Source organism: Calonectris borealis, chromosome 2, assembly GCF_964195595.1.
Source record: "Calonectris borealis chromosome 2, bCalBor7.hap1.2, whole genome shotgun sequence".
Taxonomy (NCBI): Eukaryota; Metazoa; Chordata; class Aves; order Procellariiformes; family Procellariidae; genus Calonectris; species Calonectris borealis.
This window is the reverse complement of record NC_134313.1, coordinates 155,987,329-156,007,461: the sequence shown is the minus strand read 5'-3', so window position 1 is coordinate 156,007,461 and position 20,133 is coordinate 155,987,329. Positions and strand designations below refer to the sequence as shown.

At 36.1% G+C, this 20,133-nt stretch overlaps 1 protein-coding gene across 8 annotated transcripts in view; it reads left to right on the top strand.

Annotated features, from left to right (window-relative positions):
- PARD3 (par-3 family cell polarity regulator) overlaps nt 1–20,133 on the top strand; it is a 470,848-nt gene that overhangs the window by 238,718 nt on the left and 211,997 nt on the right. For all 8 annotated transcript variants that reach the window (XM_075144058.1, XM_075144059.1, XM_075144057.1 and 5 more), the window contains 4 exons: nt 5,367–5,458; nt 8,440–8,523; nt 18,189–18,314; nt 19,680–20,062. In XM_075144058.1, the coding sequence (XP_075000159.1) occupies nt 5,367–5,458; nt 8,440–8,523; nt 18,189–18,314; nt 19,680–20,062 (685 nt within the window). The remainder of the gene's footprint in view (nt 1–5,366; nt 5,459–8,439; nt 8,524–18,188; nt 18,315–19,679; nt 20,063–20,133) is intronic.

Sequence of the window (20,133 nt, the reverse complement as noted above, 5' to 3'; positions counted from 1 at the left end):
CCACCCTGTGTGAAAATACTTTGCTGCAGTTACTCTGCAGACTAGTAAAAATACAAAACAGGTTTAATTATGTTTTAAAAGACGGTTCCTTTGTATAGCTCTTGTGTACCTGTGTCAGTCCATCTTTCTGCTGAGGCTGGATCTCTTGTTCAGTTAACAACTTCAGAAGAAAATTTGGTTTGTGTACAATGTGAACAGATTTACTACAATTTACAGCTAAATTTCCCAGACTTTCTCTTTTCACTGAGTACATTAAATCTCAGAGTGGCTGAGCGTGCTTTCCCAGGTGAGGCTCCGCGATGGGGCTGAGCCGGCTTCGATGCCGGCTTGTGCTTGCTGCAGGATGGGGCCGGGCGCGGATGCCGAGCATCCTGGCTGTCTTGGCTTTCCATAATCCCCTTCCCGGCACTCAGACAAGGTGGAAGATTAAACTCTCTAAATTGAGTGTAAGTTAACAGCAAAGTCAGGGCAGGAAGGCGCAGGTTTGGGAGAGGGAGCCTGTAGTTGGTGTTGGAGGTGCAGGTAGAGACACAAGAGTTTAACACTGTGGGTTGCAGAGGTGAACGAGGAAAACGTGCAGAAGGGAGGCCTGTAGTGAAACCTTGGCACAGCGCCATGCACACATGTATTACGATAAACTTTATTTACAGCTTCCCTTTCTTTAATGTTACTTTGGATTTACTCAGTGCACAAGATAGTTGCTGTTTACACAATAAGTGACCAGTCAGTTTTTTTCTCTTGTGTTGGTCAGTATAGCAGACCTTGCTGTCGAGCGTTCAAGTCATTTGAAAGCAGAGTTACTCTCTTTCATACAACCATTGTCACTAAAATACCCAATAGCTTTCTGAACAATAATGAAATAATTATTATGTCCCTCTGAACTGAAACAAAACCACCCAAGCCAAACACCTTTACTCCCATTTTTTTCAGTTATTGGTAGAATGGAGATGTTGCTGTTGAATTTGAGAGATGGGATTAAGTGTTCAGAGAAGACAGATTTATACGTAACCCTTGAATGCCTTCAGAGCCCATTTCCCATTGTGTCTGGCTGAAGTAGATGGTAATCGGCACTTTCTCAGACCAGGCACCTAGAAATAAAGACTGCACAAATGAAACGTGTAGGAATTTAGGTGACTGCACTAACTTTATTAGACTCTCTGGCTGCTACTGAGTTTTCTGCAGGTAATCGTCAAAAGACGAGGAAATGTGAAGAAGTTCTGCTTATGTTTTTGGGGAGTTCATTAGAAGTGTATTGAACAGCAGAGATGAGTGGGAAAGTGCTTCTTTGAAGATGAAGTAGTGACTGGTAGTAATTGTGGATTAATCAGAGGCAGGAGCTGATATTTTGGTAACGGAAGATAAAATGTCCAGGGATAGGGGAGGGAAGATAGGGAAGGCATGGTTGGTTTTGAGCTTTGGAAATGACACAAGGCAGACTTCACTTGGAAATAATCTGAGAAAATTTGATTAAAGGGACTATTTGGGTTCATATATATTGAATAAAGTTCTGTTGGCAAGTATATTGCTAACAATTCTTTACTCTGAGGATTTTTTAATCCTAAGAGGTGACAGGAAAATTGTCTTCAAAAATAAAAAACAAATTGGCAACTTTTCATATGTATTTCATTAAGGCTGTGCAGGTGAACTGTGAAATGGACCTTTTTATAGGCAGAACTGCTAGCACTAATAGTCCATTTTGAGCAGTTAAGATAATTTTTCAGGTTTTGAGTCGTTAATTTTATTACAGAACTTAGAACAACGTTTGGGTTTTTTTTTTTTTAGAACAATGGCAATTTTTTTTTATTTTATTTTTGCAAGAATCTGCTACTGTGTACCTGTGCACAAACTCGACTCTTACAAGACACAGGAATTTTTTACAGGTCTATTTAAAAGTAAGAATAACTCTTTGAAATCCCTAATTCTCTTAAACTAACTAAAACAAATTTCAAGAAGTTTCCTTTTTGTTTGATGCCATTATTCAAAGTTGTTATTATATTGTTTAATCTTCGTATTAGTAGCCTAAATACATGACAGATAGCATGGATGCTTTATGGATGTGACATCCATGTCTGGTGGCACAGTGAGGCCGGGGTGAGAAGCCCTGAGTCCTCTCAGCAAAAGGGAATTGGGGGAATTTTACACTGAACACGTCAGGATATGTAGAAGCACATTGGAGAAGATGCTTTAAATTTTCCTCTGTGCTGTAAAAATGAAATAATCTTTTAATTACTCTGTTTCAATTTTGGAAAAAGAATATAATTCTGTCTTTAGTGGCTGTACATTAAAAGCTGTATCTTTTGATATAGCAGGATATGGTGGTTTTAGAGAGAGAAAAGAAGCCTTACAAGTTTGGGAGTTTGCTCAAATCATTTATTTCTGAGAAATATCTGCAATAATATCCGTCTGGGTTCTTGGAAGCTTTCTTGCTCTTCTACATGTCCTTTTCCTCATTTTACCTCTTGATAGCACATCCAGGTGGAATTTGCCTTTCAGAAGAAAACTACTTTCCAAATAAAGAAATAATTGCTTGATGCAGAGATTTTCACAGCTAGTTACTTTTCTTAGTAAATCAGAATTTTAAGTCAAATCCCTCAGCAGGTGTCCAATTTTTCTCTCCGTTCACTTCAATGTAAATCAAAATCTGTGTTATTTTGAGAAGAAAAGAGAGCCTGATTACTGTAATATTAAAGATTTTTAAAAGGATACATCATACATCTGTTGATTATGGCAGTAGTGCTTTCGTTAGGGTTGTGATTCCTCCTCTAAGCACCTATTTACAGGCACATGCATGTTTTTGATACAGATCTGTCTGCTGTCCGGGAAAAGCCAGACACAGGCATGTGGGAGCTGCTGTTTGTTAATTGCTTGGATAACTGACAACGAGTCTGGTTCCAAAACTTGCTATGTTAATAATTCTCGATACAAAAGGCACAAAAAGTAGATGTGATGGTGCCAGATAGCATCTGTTTTACATAGCTTTTGGTTTGCAGTTTCTGATGTGTTATATCCTAATATTAAAAGATACGGTATAGGCAGGAGGCAGGTAGTTTGGCTGTTGCCTTCGTCCTGGCTGCGCTTGGGGTCAGGCAGGGGGATGCTCCTTGCCTTGGCAGAATAAACCTCTGGACCACCAGGTGGGACAGAAGGAAAGAAAATGGGATGTGCAACAAGTGGAGAGGATTAAGTGTGATCTGACATTAGGAGGCTCTGGGAACGAGAGTGAAGATACTATGAGGGCTGGGAAGTGGTGGAAAGAAGGATTTCCACAAGGATTTAGCTCAAGCCTTGCACGGTGGGCTGTATCCCAGGAGGGCACTGAAAGTGGGTCTATCGAGCAAGTCTGAAAGACTGCTGCAAAGACTGAGTGCAGCAAGGGGAGTTTTGTTTACAGACTTACTTTAAATTAGTCAAGGGAAAAACTTGTGGGGCTGAAAGATGGTAAAGTGTGGGACCCAAATGGTACTAGATGAATGATGCTTACATTGTACATATATAGATGTCTGCTAAAATGACACAGCATAAAGCCAGACATTTATTTGTTAGCAGAGGCATATCTTACTAATAGGTAGGATGCCATTTCAGTCTCTTCTTACATGTGTATACACTTATCGTACGTTTGCTTGAAAAGACCACACATGGAAAATTGCCAGAAACATTGTATTAACAAAGTCACATTCATTTGTGATGACCTTTTATCATAGCTGAGATTCAAAATTGTGTTTCATCAGCAACTCTGATTTTAGACTTGCAGATAATAGCTTCAGTGCAATATAAATGCTTACGTAGTTTTCTACAATAACCAGTGTCCCTAACTTCAAAATAAGAAACCCATGGCAACAGTGATCTGCAAGATGCTGTATGAAACAAGGTGGAATGCTTCTTTTTAATGTGAAACAACTCCAAATGTTCTGATTTTCCTCTATATACCTTTTGGCATGTAACTTTAGAACTGTCATGGAGATTTGAATATTTATTTATTTTTAAACTTTATGCAGTGGTACATATAGAGCCTCAGCTGAAATCAGTAAATATAGAAATATAAATACTAGCTTATGTCATATTTATGAATTATATGGATTATCCTTTATATTGGGTTTATAAGCAACTTTTACTATATAGAATATATTTTATTTTGAGTTCTTGTTTACATTCAATGCAGTCCTAGGAGGTTCAAGATGCTGGTTAACCTTTGAAATGTATTACTTGCCCAGTGCTTAACAGAGATAGATGACGAAGAAGTGCATATTAAAGCCTCTCAAAACACAGGATCATCAATCTTCAAGTAGCTTGGCTTCACGCAGCGCGCTGCTATCCAGGATGCACAAGGCATATCTACAGCCCATGGAAGCTTCATGCATCCAGCCTCCTGCTTTTGCAGATTCTCAGTGGAAATGTCAATTGGACATTACCAACCGCCTCTGCCTGCCTTTAATATCTCTTCAATAATTTAATATGTTGTCTGACTCTGTGTGCTAAACTCATAACCCATCACTTATTATTTTACTGACCTGATGGCTCTGGCTCTAGAATCTAAGCCTGTATTTGAAACCTACTGTTCACACTTTATAATATTTTCTGTTTGGTCACACAGGTAATTAAAAGCATAAACATCTAATGAGTAGCACAGGTATAAGAATGGTTTTAGATCTTCTTACTGGTAGTCCTTGAATTGCGTTCATCTAAATTTGAAAGTACAGCATTCACAACTTTGACATTAAAATTATATATTATATATTTGGTGAATAATGTGTGTACTTTTTGTAAAGTCAAATTAAAACCAAAATCAATTGGTTAGCATTAGAGCCTCACGTAACTCTTTGATGTCAGCCTTTTCTGGCATGTTATTAATAAAGGCCTGTGATAAAATGTTTAAAGAGGGCTTGGTACTTTATGAAATTATACAAGCTGCATTTTCTTACACCGTTTTTAACTCTTTGCAAATGAGCCTCAGTGAGCTGCCTTGTGTGTTCAGTCGAGTCCCCAGTAACCTGCCCAGAGAGAGCTTGGGAGGAGTTTGCCCAAACACTGCTGACCGTCAGCTGATTCTGTGCTTTTACTTGTCCACCTTTTAAAAAAATGCTGGCTGTGATAGCTTCTGTAGCGTTGCTTTTATAACTGTAGTAAAATTATGATATAAAACTGACTAAACTATAAATATCATTACAAAAACGCATAAAGTGACAAAAAACAATTTACAACAGTTTCAGACAACAGCAGCAAAGATTGTTGTAGTTGTGGAAGCACACATTTCCACTGTACATGTGGTAACCCCAATAATCTGAAAACGGTAAAATGCTGTTATTAAAATGAATTAACTTATTAAACCCAGGTTTAAATGATTTTTTTTCTTTTTCTTTAATATCTAGGATGAAGATCGAACAGAGGAGGACAACAGCAGAGTTGAGCCTCTTGGACATGCAGACACTGGTTTGGAGAATGCTACCAATTTTTCCCTGGAGTAAGTTACTGGCAGAACACATTGTTTTAATGATGAGTCTTGAAACTGAACATAGACTAGCAAAAAACTCAGAATAATATGAGTGATACTGCTCTTAAGAAAGTGGGCAGTCTTTTTTAGGCCATGTGTTGTTTTGGTTTAAACAATTTGCTTCATGGACCTTTTTAAAGCAGATTTTAAACAGTTTTAAAAGCCTGTGTTAAAGATGAGCACTGGAAAGTTAACATTTGTAAGCGCTGATGCGACAGTAGATTTTCTGCCTCAAAGAAGATGCTTATTTGATGGAACTATGAAAACTTGACAGAAGGAATAGGGTCAGTGCTAGCACAAATAGATCAACAGGCAAGAATTTCAAAGGGGAAAATCTTAATTCCTGTCACCAGTTCACAATCTACTGGGAAGATGTGTTGGGGGTCATATAAGCTGTGTGGTCAAAAATTGTGAATGGATCAAAACTGATGTTGTTTAGGACTGGGAAGCTCCTCCTAATTTTAAAAAGATCAGTAAAGATTATTTTATTTCATCACAAGGTACAGCAAGCTTGACCTTTTGCATTTCATTGCAAAGAGCTGATCCATACCTCACTATAGAATTAATGAGAAAATATCCCTTCTACCCTTAAATTAAACCTTTTAAATTTATTAAACTTAAATTTTAAATAAAAATAAATTTTATGCTCCTATTATTTCTGAATTAAATTATGAATTAGGTGCAGAGGGTTTAAATGTTAGAAAAAGATCATGGTGACATCTATTAGGCAATACATGCTGAGTTTTACTCCGTTCCATTTACAAAATCTGTTACATTGTAAATTCCAAATGCTGTTTGCTAAGTAGAGTTTGCAGAACTTCTGTCAAATTTAATGCTTCCTGGTGTTGTTTTTAAGTAACTTATTGACTTTTCATCATATGCTACTTCATTCTTTTCTGTTTTGATATCAAACTTCCTTGTATGTTTGTTTGAAGTAGTTGGCCCAAACTTCTGAGAAAATCAGGAAGCAAAATTGAAACAATCTCTCTTAGGAATGGATCATTTCCTTTTGTTTTGCATTTTACAGAGTTTAACATTTAAATTTGGGATGGATTTTTTTTAAGAAAAAGTATAAGGAAAATGAGTGCCTAGACCTTAAGTGTGTATTTTGGAAAAAAAGAAGGTTACTGACTCAAGCAGTAGAACAAGTTAAACAGTGTAGGCTGGATATGAAAACTGACTTTTTTTTTTCATTTAAAGCTGTGTTTCCACTTATGACAGTGCCAGGTGAATCACACTGATTTTCACTTGTTCTCTTCCTCAGCCCTCAATTTTCTTTTATGCTAATAAGAAAGAAAAAAGTTGATCATAGGGGGCCATAAGCATACAAATACCAAAAGAGGCCTTTTAGAATACCTTTTGGCGGTGAAAGGCGTTGCTTGATTCCTGTGAGCTGCTTTGCACACTAGTTAATGAAAGCTTAGCCTTAATGTACAGTGAGAATGAAATGAAGTTAGGCTATACAGAAACTGGGACAGGGAACATTACCAAATGCTGTAATGCTGTCAGTCTTAAAACATTGGTCCAGGTCTGAAGAATAACATGGTTTTGGCTAGTGTCTCTCAGCTCTAATATTGTTGCAATACTTTCTGGAGCTAAACAGTGGCAACGGGGATAGAGAGCTTCCATTTGTGGTGTTTAAAAAACAAGTTAAAAAAATCAGACACGAATAGAGGCATACAACAAATGTAAAGGCTACCTTAAAAATATATCAAAAAAATCTAATGTAGAAGAAATATAAAACAAACTGTAATGCAGGATTTGTGTTGACTTCCTAACAATACGTGGTCTGGTTATTCTCAGAGTCCAGATTAAGTGCTGCCAGCTTTCGTGATGGGCCACCATATGATCAAGAGTTTATTGAAGGAAGTAGAAAATCTTTTACTGCCATCATAGGGTATTGGTCTTGCTCTTTGCTCCATTTCTAGATTAAATTTGATTGGTACACTTATGAGAAACAAGCTTCTCAAAGATCTGTGTATATATATGTAGTGCCAGGAAATACGGAAAAAGTATGTAAGACTAGAGAGAGGCATAAGCCACAAATTTAGATCGTGGCTTTCATTCAGATCTCTCACTTCCAGATTTACAGAGAAGTTTGGCCTTCACGTATTATTTTCTCATTTGGGTATTTATAACTCTTTATGGTTTATGTGCTATATTCCACCTTTCCAGATGTGGGCATGTTTCAAATGCATCAGTAGATTTGGTCCAAATCTATTTCTAGAATTTTTGCGTGTCTCTTTCTGAACCTGTGCTTTCCTCTTTCACTTTTCCCCTCTCTACAGCAAAAATTGAAAACTAGATGCGTAGTTGCTTCAGGAGGACGTCTGGTTGGTTTTGAATGTTATAGTTAAATCTTACTTCAGAAACTTTGCCTAGTAAGGAGATATAGATACAGTAAAAGATACGACATTACAATAAAACAAATTCATGTGTTTTAAAACTAGAAGAATTTAATCAACTAAAAATTTAATTCTTACTTGATTTAGGGATAGTTATGTAAAAGCTAATGTTAAGGCTTAGAGTGGGCTCTCCCTAAGATAAAAGATAAAGCATGCTAGTGCTATGATCAGCTTTTAGGGTTTTGAGGAAAATTTTTTGTGATTTTTCAGGTATTTCTGCTTGGCGGTCAAAACAGTTTACTTTAAATTTAACTTAGAATAGGGATAAAACCAATATGCCTGCAATGAAGATACTTATTTTTATGTAACAAACTAAGTTTACAAAATTTTTTTTTTTTCATTTTTGTTTATTAATTGAACTGTTTTTGATGATTGATCTCCTTTCATGCCATCAGATTAATCTTCAGGTACGTAGCATTCAACAGTGCTTTCATCACCATGACTTGATTTCTGGAATGGTTTTGTTTTTCTGTGTATGTTTGTGTGGGGTTTTTTGGTTCCTTCACGGTACATGTTCATATTCCCTCATTCATCATTGTCTCACAGTGATATGGTAAAGCTCGTAGAAGTCTCCAACGACGGTGGGCCTTTGGGAATCCATGTAGTGCCTTTCAGTGCCCGAGGCGGAAGGTAACGTATCGTATAGGATTTTAATTGAATCATAACTTGCTGTGTTTTATCTTAGTTGTGTTAATTTTTGTATTGTGTGACTTTGCCTTCTGTAGAATATTGTATGTTTTTCGAAAGGCAATCTCACTGATTAAGAAAGGAAGAAATGCAAGTTTACTGACTCTATACTTGGCATGGACTCTGTAATGGAAAGGCATTGCTTAAAATGAGTTAGAACTGCAAGGTTTTAATAGCGGTTCTTTTGTGATCTCATGGGAAATTGAATTATAAGGACGTTTCCTTTTGGACTCTTAAAAATTACCGTCTGCTGCTTTAATTCAGGTGCATATTTATGCAACATTTCCTTGCTGAGTGTTTAGAGCCACAAGTTCCCAAATAACAGCGGGAGTCTAAACCAGAGGCGTCTTACGCCTGCATTTGATAAGAGCGGAAGAGAAAACAATCATCATGCTTTCGATATTTAGTGTTGTCCCATCTGTTGGGGTTAAAATGAAGTAGCAAAACCAATTGAAACATTCTGGTTTTGGGGAGGGTGAAGCTGTTTTAGTTATATGACAAGCTGGAACTCCTGAAATTGGAATGATTACCAAAAAAAAACCAAAAGTAAAGAAAGTCATTTACATTAAAGATATCATTTGGAGGATTATATTAGTAAACAGAATGCATCATCTCTAATGCTTACTTTGCTAAAGTAGAGTTTTAGCATTTAGGGTCATTAACATAGTCTCAGAAAAATAGCTTAACTTTTGTAGTAATTAGTAGTGGATTTGAAGCTTTTAAGTATGTTGAAAAAATGATAATTCTTCAGGAATATGAGCAAATTTTATTTTGGTGATGCATGTTCTAAGTATACACTGTATTTTCCATCCTAAAGGAAAAGGGGAACAAATACATTTTTTAAAAAGTAATCTTTGATTACACATGAAGGGATATTATGTTCTCACATGTCTGTCGACCCAGGAGCAATTTCAGTTTAGTAATTAAGAGCAAAACTAACTTGCTCTATATATATCTCAAAAATTAATATCAACCTATTTTCAGAGATGATAAATGTATTTTTTCTTTTATACCAAATACCTTCACAAGATTTTGAACACAGCATAAGAGCTTTATTTGCAGTTGTTACTTTAAAGCCAATGCTTTCATTACTATACTGACATGTATTATAAGAAAATGTAATTTCTTTTAATTTAAGGCTACTTTTTCTGAGGACTACAAGTATTAAGAACAAACTGTAGTAAATTTTTCTATTCACAATCTGAAATTTAGTGAATTCAGCGTGGGGATGGAAAGGGCATGGGTGAATGGTACTTCAAACATAAACTCAAAAGTAAATCCTCTAAAGTTGGAAATGGTTGGAATGTTCACACAGTTATCTGGGATTTAAACAGTGTGAAGGCCAAGAAAAAGACCGGTTTAAGAATGTTGGCTGCTGACTAAGTACTTGTTTAATAAAATTGATGTTAGAAATGTATATTTTGACACTTTGAACAAGAATTTAAACTTAAATAAAATTCACTTCCAGCTGTTAATGTGGTTGTCAAGTCTGAGGTGAAGCTTAAACTCTTTATACATAATGATAGCATGTAAAAGGAAAAAGACGTAAACACAGAAATAAGATATCTCACTTTTTTTAAGGATGCTAGCTATGTCAAGAGCTACAAAGGACTTCTAACTCTTTTTTTGTCCTGAGTTTGGGACTATGTGATAAGTTTTATGACAGGAAGGCCAATTTTAAATGTAGATGTTTAGAATCAAGACATACTTGAAAATCAAATTCTGTTACAAGGGAAATAATTTTTATATTAAAATGTATCTACTTTTTCTTCATAATACTAGAACTCCTCTCATTGAAAAATGGATGGTACATGCAATTGCTGTCTGAGTTTTTTCGACTCTCCCTCAAATAATCTTCTGGAGAGGGGAGATACTTGGGTCTATGTCTTGAAAGTGTGGAGCAGCAGAGTTGGAGAGGACCTCGGATATTTCCACAATGTTTCTCCCATGCTCTCTGTGTTGTAGTGGAAGAAAAGTAGAGTGTATTGCTTGGTATTGATTATAAGCACTCGTGTTGTACTGCTGCTTTACTGTCAGCTGTGCCTCTACATGCTTTCAGTGAGAACAAAGACATTTTCTCCAGGTGCCTGCAGCCTGCAGTGTGGGCAGGGAAAGGGATGCACCCAACTTCAGTTTTGAGCACTTGGAGGGGGTTTTCTTTTTGGTTTAGGTTTTTTTTTCCCCTCCCCCTCGTGGTCCCCCAGCTCTTTTGAGCAGATAAGATACACTTGGTTCTCCTTTCGCTAGATTCAGAAGGAGAGCAGATGCTTGGCAGGGATCCTCTTCTGCCTACTTGTTTCTCGCTCTAGCACATGGCTGCTCTTTGTTCCTCTGGCTGCAAAGCAGAATGCTCCATGCTACAGTGAACTAACTTACTCGAGCAGGGGATCTGCTCAGTAGAAACCTAAATATACACAACCAAACACAGGACTCAGTAAAGACTTTAAGGGATGTCCAAAAATAAAAGATCTGATGTATCACATAGCTTAGTCCATTGGCCCACCGTTGTTTTATATTTGCTTGGTGTTCAATTCCAGTTATGCTGTGTTTTCAATTATTTTTTTTCCAGTTCCTTTCTTTTGCTTTTGAAAATGTTACTCAATAGGCAATGGTTATTAAATCAATAATTTTAAAATGTGAAAAAGTGTAAAAACATACTAATGCAATTCTCCCTATTTTCCCCTATGCAATAAGCAAGGGCCTTCTCCCACCAAAAAATCCCCCCTCCCCCAAAGCAAACACCCCAAACCTCTAAAAATTATATGCCATAACTATGTCATTTATTTACATTGAGGAAATATTTGACTTTTCCACGGTCTTTGGAGGGTTTGGGTTTGGACTAAGAATCTGTCATCAATGTTGGTTTTTGATCTTGAACAAAATCTGTAAAGATCTCTACCTTGTCTGTATAGATGCTAGTAATTATTTCTGTTCCTATAAAACTGAGAGCTTTTTTTTAATGAAAAAAAAAAATCTCTCCATAATTCTCTGGGAAAAGTACTATTGATTTGTACAGACATGTTCAAACTTTCTTCTATGGATACGTTTCCTTATTATCCTTCTGTTTTTACCTCTAGAAGGTTATCAGTCCTTTATTGGCCTTTTTGATGATACGCTTTGGATAACAGAGTTTGATCACCTTATCAAAAGGGAGGAGGGGTATACGTATTCATCACCTTATGTTTGTGAAGTTTTTCAAGATAAAAGTTTTGTTTGCAATACCTGCTTGCACATTTTTGCAATGGCATAGGTGCAGTGCTAAGCAGAATAGGAGGCATGAAAATGAAAGCAGAAGGAAGGACAGAATAGAAAGTGAACAGGAAAGTGTTTAGATAAGAGTAGAGGAAAGAGGAAATGAATGAGAGGAAAGCATAAAAGGAAAGAAAATTCTAAATCTGTGCAAAATTGCCTTTAGCACCAATCCTTCCTTCTTACTAGGTGCTCAGAGAGGAGAGCAAGCACTCAGTCCCTTATGAATAGCATTTGAGTGATCTTGGCTGGTGAGGGATGTTATGTTGATGCATAAATGGGGTTGCATCCTCTGCAAGCTTAATAGTAATTACAGCATAATTTACCATTATATGGCCTCTTCTACTTTAAGAGTCTTTGAAATCTTCTCAAGCTCTATACCCTAGCTGCTCTTCCAAAATCCTGCCATGTCTGTCTTTGGAAGGAGATTCAACTGACGCAAGGAATATATGAGGTAACAGCAGAAATCTCTGTGATTAATGATATGGAAGTTATAGTCCCATAGTCCCAAGACTACTGTGAGGTCTACTTAGTAAAACAGAACAGAAAAGGATTTGGATATTCATCTGAAAACCCCATAAAGAACATCCATTAATAACTATCAGACACGTTACTTTAATACAGAGCAGTATGTAGGGCTCTGCCAGCTTCCTATTGAAGCATGCCATAAAATCCATGATAAACCGTACAGCTAAAACCTGGCAGCTAAAAATATTTAATCTGTGTTCTTATGTTATACATCCTGTCTTAAAAATATTAAGGAAGTCTCAGCAGAATGGGAAAAATAAGAGACTGAATTTTATTGCTTTTTGTCAGTTTAAATGACAAATTTAACAGATTTTATTAAAAAAATGAAAAACCTCAAATGAAGGTAGGCATTGATGTATACACAATCCCTGTACTAGAAAATTGTTTATATGTTTTTCTGTTCTGTATTTCTTTTTTTTTTTTCTTTTAAGTGGAAGTGCCCTTCATTTTCTAGAGTTTATAAATCACTTCCTATTTCACTGTAAAAATTTCTAGTCTTTTACTCAAGATACAAAGAAAACTAAAGTAATATCTAATGGCCATCGTCTATACCGAGAGTCCTTAATACCACCTTCAAGGTGCCTCTCTAACGATTGTATTCTGTTTGATCTTCTAGGAGGTATGTGTTATCTGCATCTCCATTTATTCCTCTCCTACATTTCCAACGTTTTAAGTCTCAAAGGTAGCCATGGTTTTCAAAAACATATGCATTGGGAAAAGATTCCCTGTGATGTGAATGTACCATTCCCTCACTCTTTTAGCTGAATTCAAGGCTTTCTTTGTGTGATCTCAGCCTTTAAAAAGTTATATAAACTTAATTTGAAGTATTATTCAAGCTAAAAAGCTGAGGAGTAGTTACCAAAGATTGGAAATTGGTTCCGGGCTTCAGGCATGAAGTTATTTTAATGCCTCCGCAGTAGCGCTGTGACGTCAATGTTGTGCAAAGGAGTTTATGTCCAATTTAGCATTGATCAGCCACGATAATTTAACTTTAACAAACAAGCTGATTTGCCTACTCTGACCTCTGAATCTCTGGAAATTTATACCGTGTTTATGTTCCTGTAGAACTTCTCAGAGATCTTTCATTGCATGAAACCGCTACACATTGGCTTTTCAATCAATCCTTATTTTTGCCCCTTAATCTAGTTTTTGCCTTTTCATGTTAGTGACTTTACATAAACATCTAAATTGGTTATTTTCTGTTCTGTCTGATTTGATTATATTACAGTTAGCTTGCAGGTAATAGGTAAATAACTTCAGTGTGTACGTACAATGGGCGGTGATGGCCGAATCATATTCTAGATGCTCAATGTAATATTTTTATTACTCTCATAGTATTTACACTGTCAGTTTTTATTAAGACAAATTATCATCATTTCCATACAGCTGGATGGCATGCGGGAAGTTCACAATTTCAAAGAACTACCCAGACTAACTCAGGCAATTTAGATGTCAATAAAACATTCTCTGCTTATTTCTAGTTTTATCATTGGTTGTAATTTATACTGAGAACTGAAATGTTAACACATGTAGCTGAGTTTATTTTAATTGTATAATTAGAGTAATGAACCTAGTGGAAATACAGTGCTGCAAATGCTAATATAATCTAAGCTGTTTACATTCCCAATTAGGTATTTAAAACAAATACAAAGATTGAGCTCAGTGCTTTGATACTGTTTCCCTTCTATCCCCTTGTCAGCTAACGTTAGTCTAAAACAGTGCAGGTACTAAATTTCCGCTTAGAATTATTGTTTCGACAGGGTTGTAGACTTGCAGAGTGTTTTGCAGAGGTTCACACAATATTTAGTCTCATTCTTGAAGAAGTTATAGTTTAAAACGTTTATAATGGAAGAATTTATGTTAGAAAACATGTTAACTTACTTTAACTGGACAAAATTAAGCAAATTAAAATACACCCATATATTTGTATGCTGCATGGTTGTGTTTAAACAAATATATATACTGACTTTTGTATTTTACATTAGATTAATTTACAGCTTTCAAAATTTATGTTTTCCTAATGTAGGAAACGTAATATTGAAACTGTAGTAGAGCTACATCTCCACTTATCAGGATTAATGGTGGTGGCATACGGCAGGGAAGAAAAAAATCCAATTAGTTTTTAGGTTATTGCATATTTGCAATATCAGGTCTACTCTGTTTATCTCCAGTTACTGCAACAACAAACATGAATTCCCATATGCGTTTTTTTAGAGTCTTATTCTTACATCTAACCATAATGTGCTAAAGAAATACTGTAGGAAATTGATAGGCTTTTGTTACTAAAATTTTCAGGAATGTACATTTTCTGCAAGTTCTGGGAGAGTTTACTCTGCTATGCAGAACCACATTCAGGAAGTAGTTTCTGGAACTGTGTCTAAAGGGATCTTTTGCCCCATGTGTTTATATAAAAAAATTAAATAAATTAAAAGGCACTGTGAGGATCCCGGTTTCAAATTTGACTCAGGCTGTTCCTCCAGCCTTGAATCTGTTCTCAGTGACTTTAGCTTTATATGCCTTGGTTAGCCTAGCTTTAATGTTTGTTAAAAAGCAAAATCCTCATGAGCACCATATGTTGTGTCTGAGATGAGCAATCTTGCATGAGTAGAACTTGTAGCCTTTGTTTAATGAGATTATTTGCAATTTGGACTGGTAGTTTATTTGTGTGTTACATTATTTTACCATTGGTTAAGAGTGGTAATATTTTTACTAGATTTGAGAGCTTAGGTGAAGTAAATTTAAGGAATGACAAACGATGCATGAAGGTGCATCTTGCATTAAGAATCTAATATAACTTCAGAATGCGAAACAGTAGAAAGCAGCGTTTCAAGAAAAATGCTATGCAAAAACCATTGATAGACCAATTACTTTGTAATCGTAAGTACATGGAGACATTGGGATGAAATAATCATATTATTTTGTATAGTGTATTATTATAGTATTAACTTGGAGTGTTGTACTTTGTGTAGAATATGTTTTGATATTTAGCATACTGATATTTTAATATTTTTTATATTTATCCATATTAAAAAAACACCTGTTGCAGTTACTGTGTATGCTCTTGTGCAAGGATTGCATGCACGTCCAAATTCTGAATTGTCTTTGGGCATTACAGAGGAGCACACCTGCATCAAAGTGCTGTTGGGCCTGAAGTGAAAGAAGAGTAGACACAATTCCTTCCCCTTCCCCTCAAATATTTTTGTGGTTTTTTCTTAAATGTAGCATTACCAATTTTATATTTGCTTGCTTATCTCTTCCCCATTTAGAGATATCCTCTTCAGTAGCTTCACTTTGGGGCTCAAAGGCATTGTCTTCCCAGAGAAATTCAACAACTCACAAGCGAAAAAGTCACAAACTTGTTTTCTAACCATCAGTTTTATATGTATCAAAAATACAAATCTGATAAAAATAATGTAGTGAAGGCATACGAGTCTCTTTCATTTCTGTCATTAACATTCATAACTGTTTAGTGCTGTCTGCAACTAACAATCTATAAAATTTTACTTTTTACAATTATTTATCAGTTTTAAAAATCTGAGACTGTGTTCAAAGCTTATTTTGGTGAACAGAAGGAAAAAGAGGTTGAATCAATACTTCAAAAATTTGTTTTGTTTTACTTCCTGTGACAACATACCTTCATAATTATCAGCAAATTTTAGTACAATAAATGGAGCACAACGTGGTTGTTAAGTCAGTGTGTGTCTGTTGTGGACTTTTAGAATTTTTTGTCATGCAAACTATTAGAGGATTGTGGGAAAGGCAAACAGAAAACCACCTAAAATATCTAGATAATACAAGATGTTTCACTGCCTTGGTGATGAGAAGAAAAAACATGGAAGAACTGTTTTTGCTTTGGGAAATTTGGGAAAATGGGTTTTGCTTTTTTTTGTTTTCCTTTTTAATAGGAGATGCTGGGTTGTTGGAAGGAATCTACAAAAGGGGGAACTTCCCAAACCCAAAGAATATCAACTTGGGATGGGGAGGGATAGGACTGGATACACACTAGTATTGGTTGTGTTTTTCAAGAATTTTTTTTTTTTTCCTGAAATGCATGTATTCTAGAGAAATGGTACTTTAGCTTTATGGAATCTTTCTGGTCCGTGTGCAATAACCAGTGTTATTGCAAAGAGACAGGTTGCTAATTGCAGCAGCTGAGCTAAAGACAAGCCCAATCACAGTTAGCATCAGTGACTGCACCCAAATGGTCCATCGGGAACCAAACGAGGATGGAGAAGGTTTGCCTCTGATGGGAACCCCGGACAGGTCAAAGGTGCAGTATGTTAGGTGTTTGCAAAATACTCTGTATTAGTTGGAAACAGAATAGTATCACTTAAATGTTAATGTCTGACTCAAACTTCATGTGATGATTTGTGTTGTCAAAATGCTTTATGTTGTTTTTCTCCTCACAGTCTGTTTACATGTATAGATCCTTTCAACATCATATCTTAATGTCTCTAGGTGGTTCCAAAATGGAATTACTACTAGGATTGTTTCTCTTACTCCTTCATCTGCCTTGTAGGAGAAAATGTATGACTGTTCTGTAAAAGAAATGTCTTATTTGCATATGTTTATGATAAATTGGTAAAGGAAGAATTCAAAGTGGAAGAAGTAAGTTAAAGTTAATTTTGCTTTCCTGACCCATTTGATGAAGTGGTCAAGTGCATATATAACTTTTGAGCACACGAGGAGTCCTTTTAAGCATCATTGACTGCTCATTTATTTTGAGGTACGTGTGAATTGAAGTGCTATGATCACTGAAAGTTCTGTGCTAAAAGATGTATGTGGTCTTGCAATTCCTGCCATGCAACCAAGTATTTTCCATGCCATGCCTTGAAAGGACTTCTGAAAAAGTAATGCTGTTGACTTGGATGATGTGATTTGACCCACTGATATGTCCTCTGGGATTTCAAAGTAAAGCTGATCTTCTTTAAAAAAATCAAATGCAATGTCGATGCAAGAATAATCCTGAAGATTGAATCTTTCTTCAAACCTAGAGTTCAGGTATAGAAACACCATTGAATTTTCACATTAAACTAGCAGTACCTCATAAATCCACTCTTCAGGATCCATTTCATAATTTCAGGTTGAATATTTGTTTACTTTTTCTCTCTAAGAATGTCCTTAAGATGACACTGTGGGTAAGCACTAGACAGAGGTGACCAACTTATTGCACAGAGATTATCAAATGGTAATTGTCTTCAGTCATTACTGAACTAATTAATGTAAGATAATATGCTGAATTAAAAATGGCATTTAAGTTTTTAATTTCCTCTTTGCTGTTTAGTAAAAAAAAAAGTTAAGGCTTAAAAATAAAAGCATTTGGTTCGCATGAAGTTCCTGAATCCTCTATCATCTCTTCATTATAGGCTGCTTATTACGTGAGATGACCCCGCGTTTCACTTGCACAGAAGCAGTAGTGACGGCTGTGCTATTTTCTGCTAATTCTGAGATTCAAATTTTAAGTTGAACCTGTTCAACTTCAGTTAACTAGCACAAAAGATGCTGGCTGTCAGATGTGTGGTGCTTCTTGGAGCTTTTACTGCTCAGAAATCTAGGCCTTTTGCAAGAATGGGTGTGCTATCATCACACTGCCTGTTCATTCTTACTTTCAAGTGACGTGCTTGATTCACCTAGGGTCTTTGTTTCATGGATAAGGGATAATAATTCAGGTAATGCTTATAAATTATTTGAAATAGTATGATATCCTACTTCAAGGTAAAGATGGTTTAAAATTTAGTTTCTATAGTGATTATGATAAAATATTAAATCAGTAGGATTTTCTATGCTGCAAATTGTTAGAACAGTAATCATTTGTAATCTTCATGTTCCAGAACCCTGGGGCTGCTGGTAAAGCGATTGGAGAAAGGTGGGAAAGCTGAACAAGAAAACCTTTTTCGTGAGAATGATTGTATTGTCAGGATTAACGATGGAGACCTTCGGAATAGGAGATTTGAACAGTAAGTATACTTACCACACTTTACGTGGCATTATTTAATCTTTAACACTGCACCTTGCAATAATTTGAGGAAATAAAGTATTTAAGAAAAAATTGTCTAAGCTTGCCTTTCTAGTAAAGAATAGATACACTAAGGGATGTTAGTAGTTTTTAATTAGCCAAACTACAAACAATTTAGAATAATTATTGTCATTAGAGTATGTGCACTTTTCATTCCATTGTTTTTGCATACTATGGTTTTTTTTCTTCTTGTGTTGGTAAACTGTTTATCGTGAAATTCCCATGTGTTTTTTTGCTCTTATACTTGCAATGCATCATGTTCAATATATGTGGACAGGATGGAGATATTTGTGGTTTTGTATGTGTGAAAACTAAAGGTCCTATATGCAGAAACTTCCTGGAGAAGTTTGAGAGATCATAAATATTTTCTTAGTGGAAGCCTGGACTTGATAGAATCCCGAAACAATGAATTAGAAAGACTTCTAAAAGTGAAATCTAGTTGTAGTTCACACACAGAGATAATTGAAAGAGAAAGCAGAAAAGAGGTATGCAGGAAATGAGTGATTTCAGTGATGATGATACTGTTCTGAAAACCCTAGCATGTTGAGGGCCAAAGGAGTATCATTTGTTCTGATCGCCCTATACCTAATACACATTTGAAACATGTTTTTTATTTCTTTGACTCTAACCTGGATTGGAACACGACCCTGTACCATATGGTTGAAAGCAGCTTGTCTCTGCTTGTTCTGTGGTTCTGAATCACAATTTCTTAAGTCTGTGAAGAGACTTGTTGACTTTGTGTGCTTTGGATCGTGACCTAGAGCGCGATGTCTGTCTGTGCAGGATTAAGCTTTTTTTCCCTATTTCTTAATGTATTCTGAAAGACTACTAACCTACAAAAAGTAAAGTGTAAACTAGACTTTTTGCAAGACTGCGTATACTCTCAGCAAATTATGGAAATACATAGTCTTTGTATGAAGTGTAATTTTCATTTTAATAATTCTGTTGTCACTGTGATTTCTGTATCTGAAGAAGCAATTATCAAGGTTCAAAGCAAAAGGACACTGCAGTCCTGCCATAGAACTGTCTGCATTTCAAGACTGTGGTTAAGATTTTTGCTTTTCTGAGTCCAGTATTTGGTACATTAGTTGTTAAGCATATTTAACCATTGTGTTACCCTAAGGCATAAACCTTAGCAAAAAGCAGACCAAGTAGACTAGTGAACAGATTCAAGTTTTATGGTTTATGCTTGAGTGCAATGTGTCTGTCAGCTCGTGTTGCTTAATTAACATCAGTAATTATGCTTATAATGTCTTGTAGTCTGCCAGTCCTAATTTGCTAATTTTCTGTTCATTTTGAAACCTAGAGCACAGCATATGTTTCGCCAAGCCATGCGTACGCCGTTCATTTGGTTCCATGTGGTCCCCGCGGCAAATAAAGAGCAGTATGAACAGTTGTCCCAAAGCGAGAAGAACACGTACTACTCCAGCCGGTTCAGCCCCGATTCCCAGTATGCTGACAGCAAAAGTATTAACAATTCTGGACTTCACACGTTACAAAGAATGTCTCGAGCGGGTAACCAGTCCGATCAGACAGACTCCTACTCGCAGCTACCTCATAGTGTGAATTCATCAGGGAAACCACCCTCGGGCCTGGTACCGTCACCTCAGAAAGTTCTCACCTCCACTGCAAACAGTGGGTATAACACCAAAAAGATAGGGAAGAGGCTCAGTATACAGCTGAGAAAAGGTAAGGCAGTAGTGCACTCCTCATATAGCATGAGGTATGTGTGTGTAGTGTATGTACATGTGTTCAGTGCC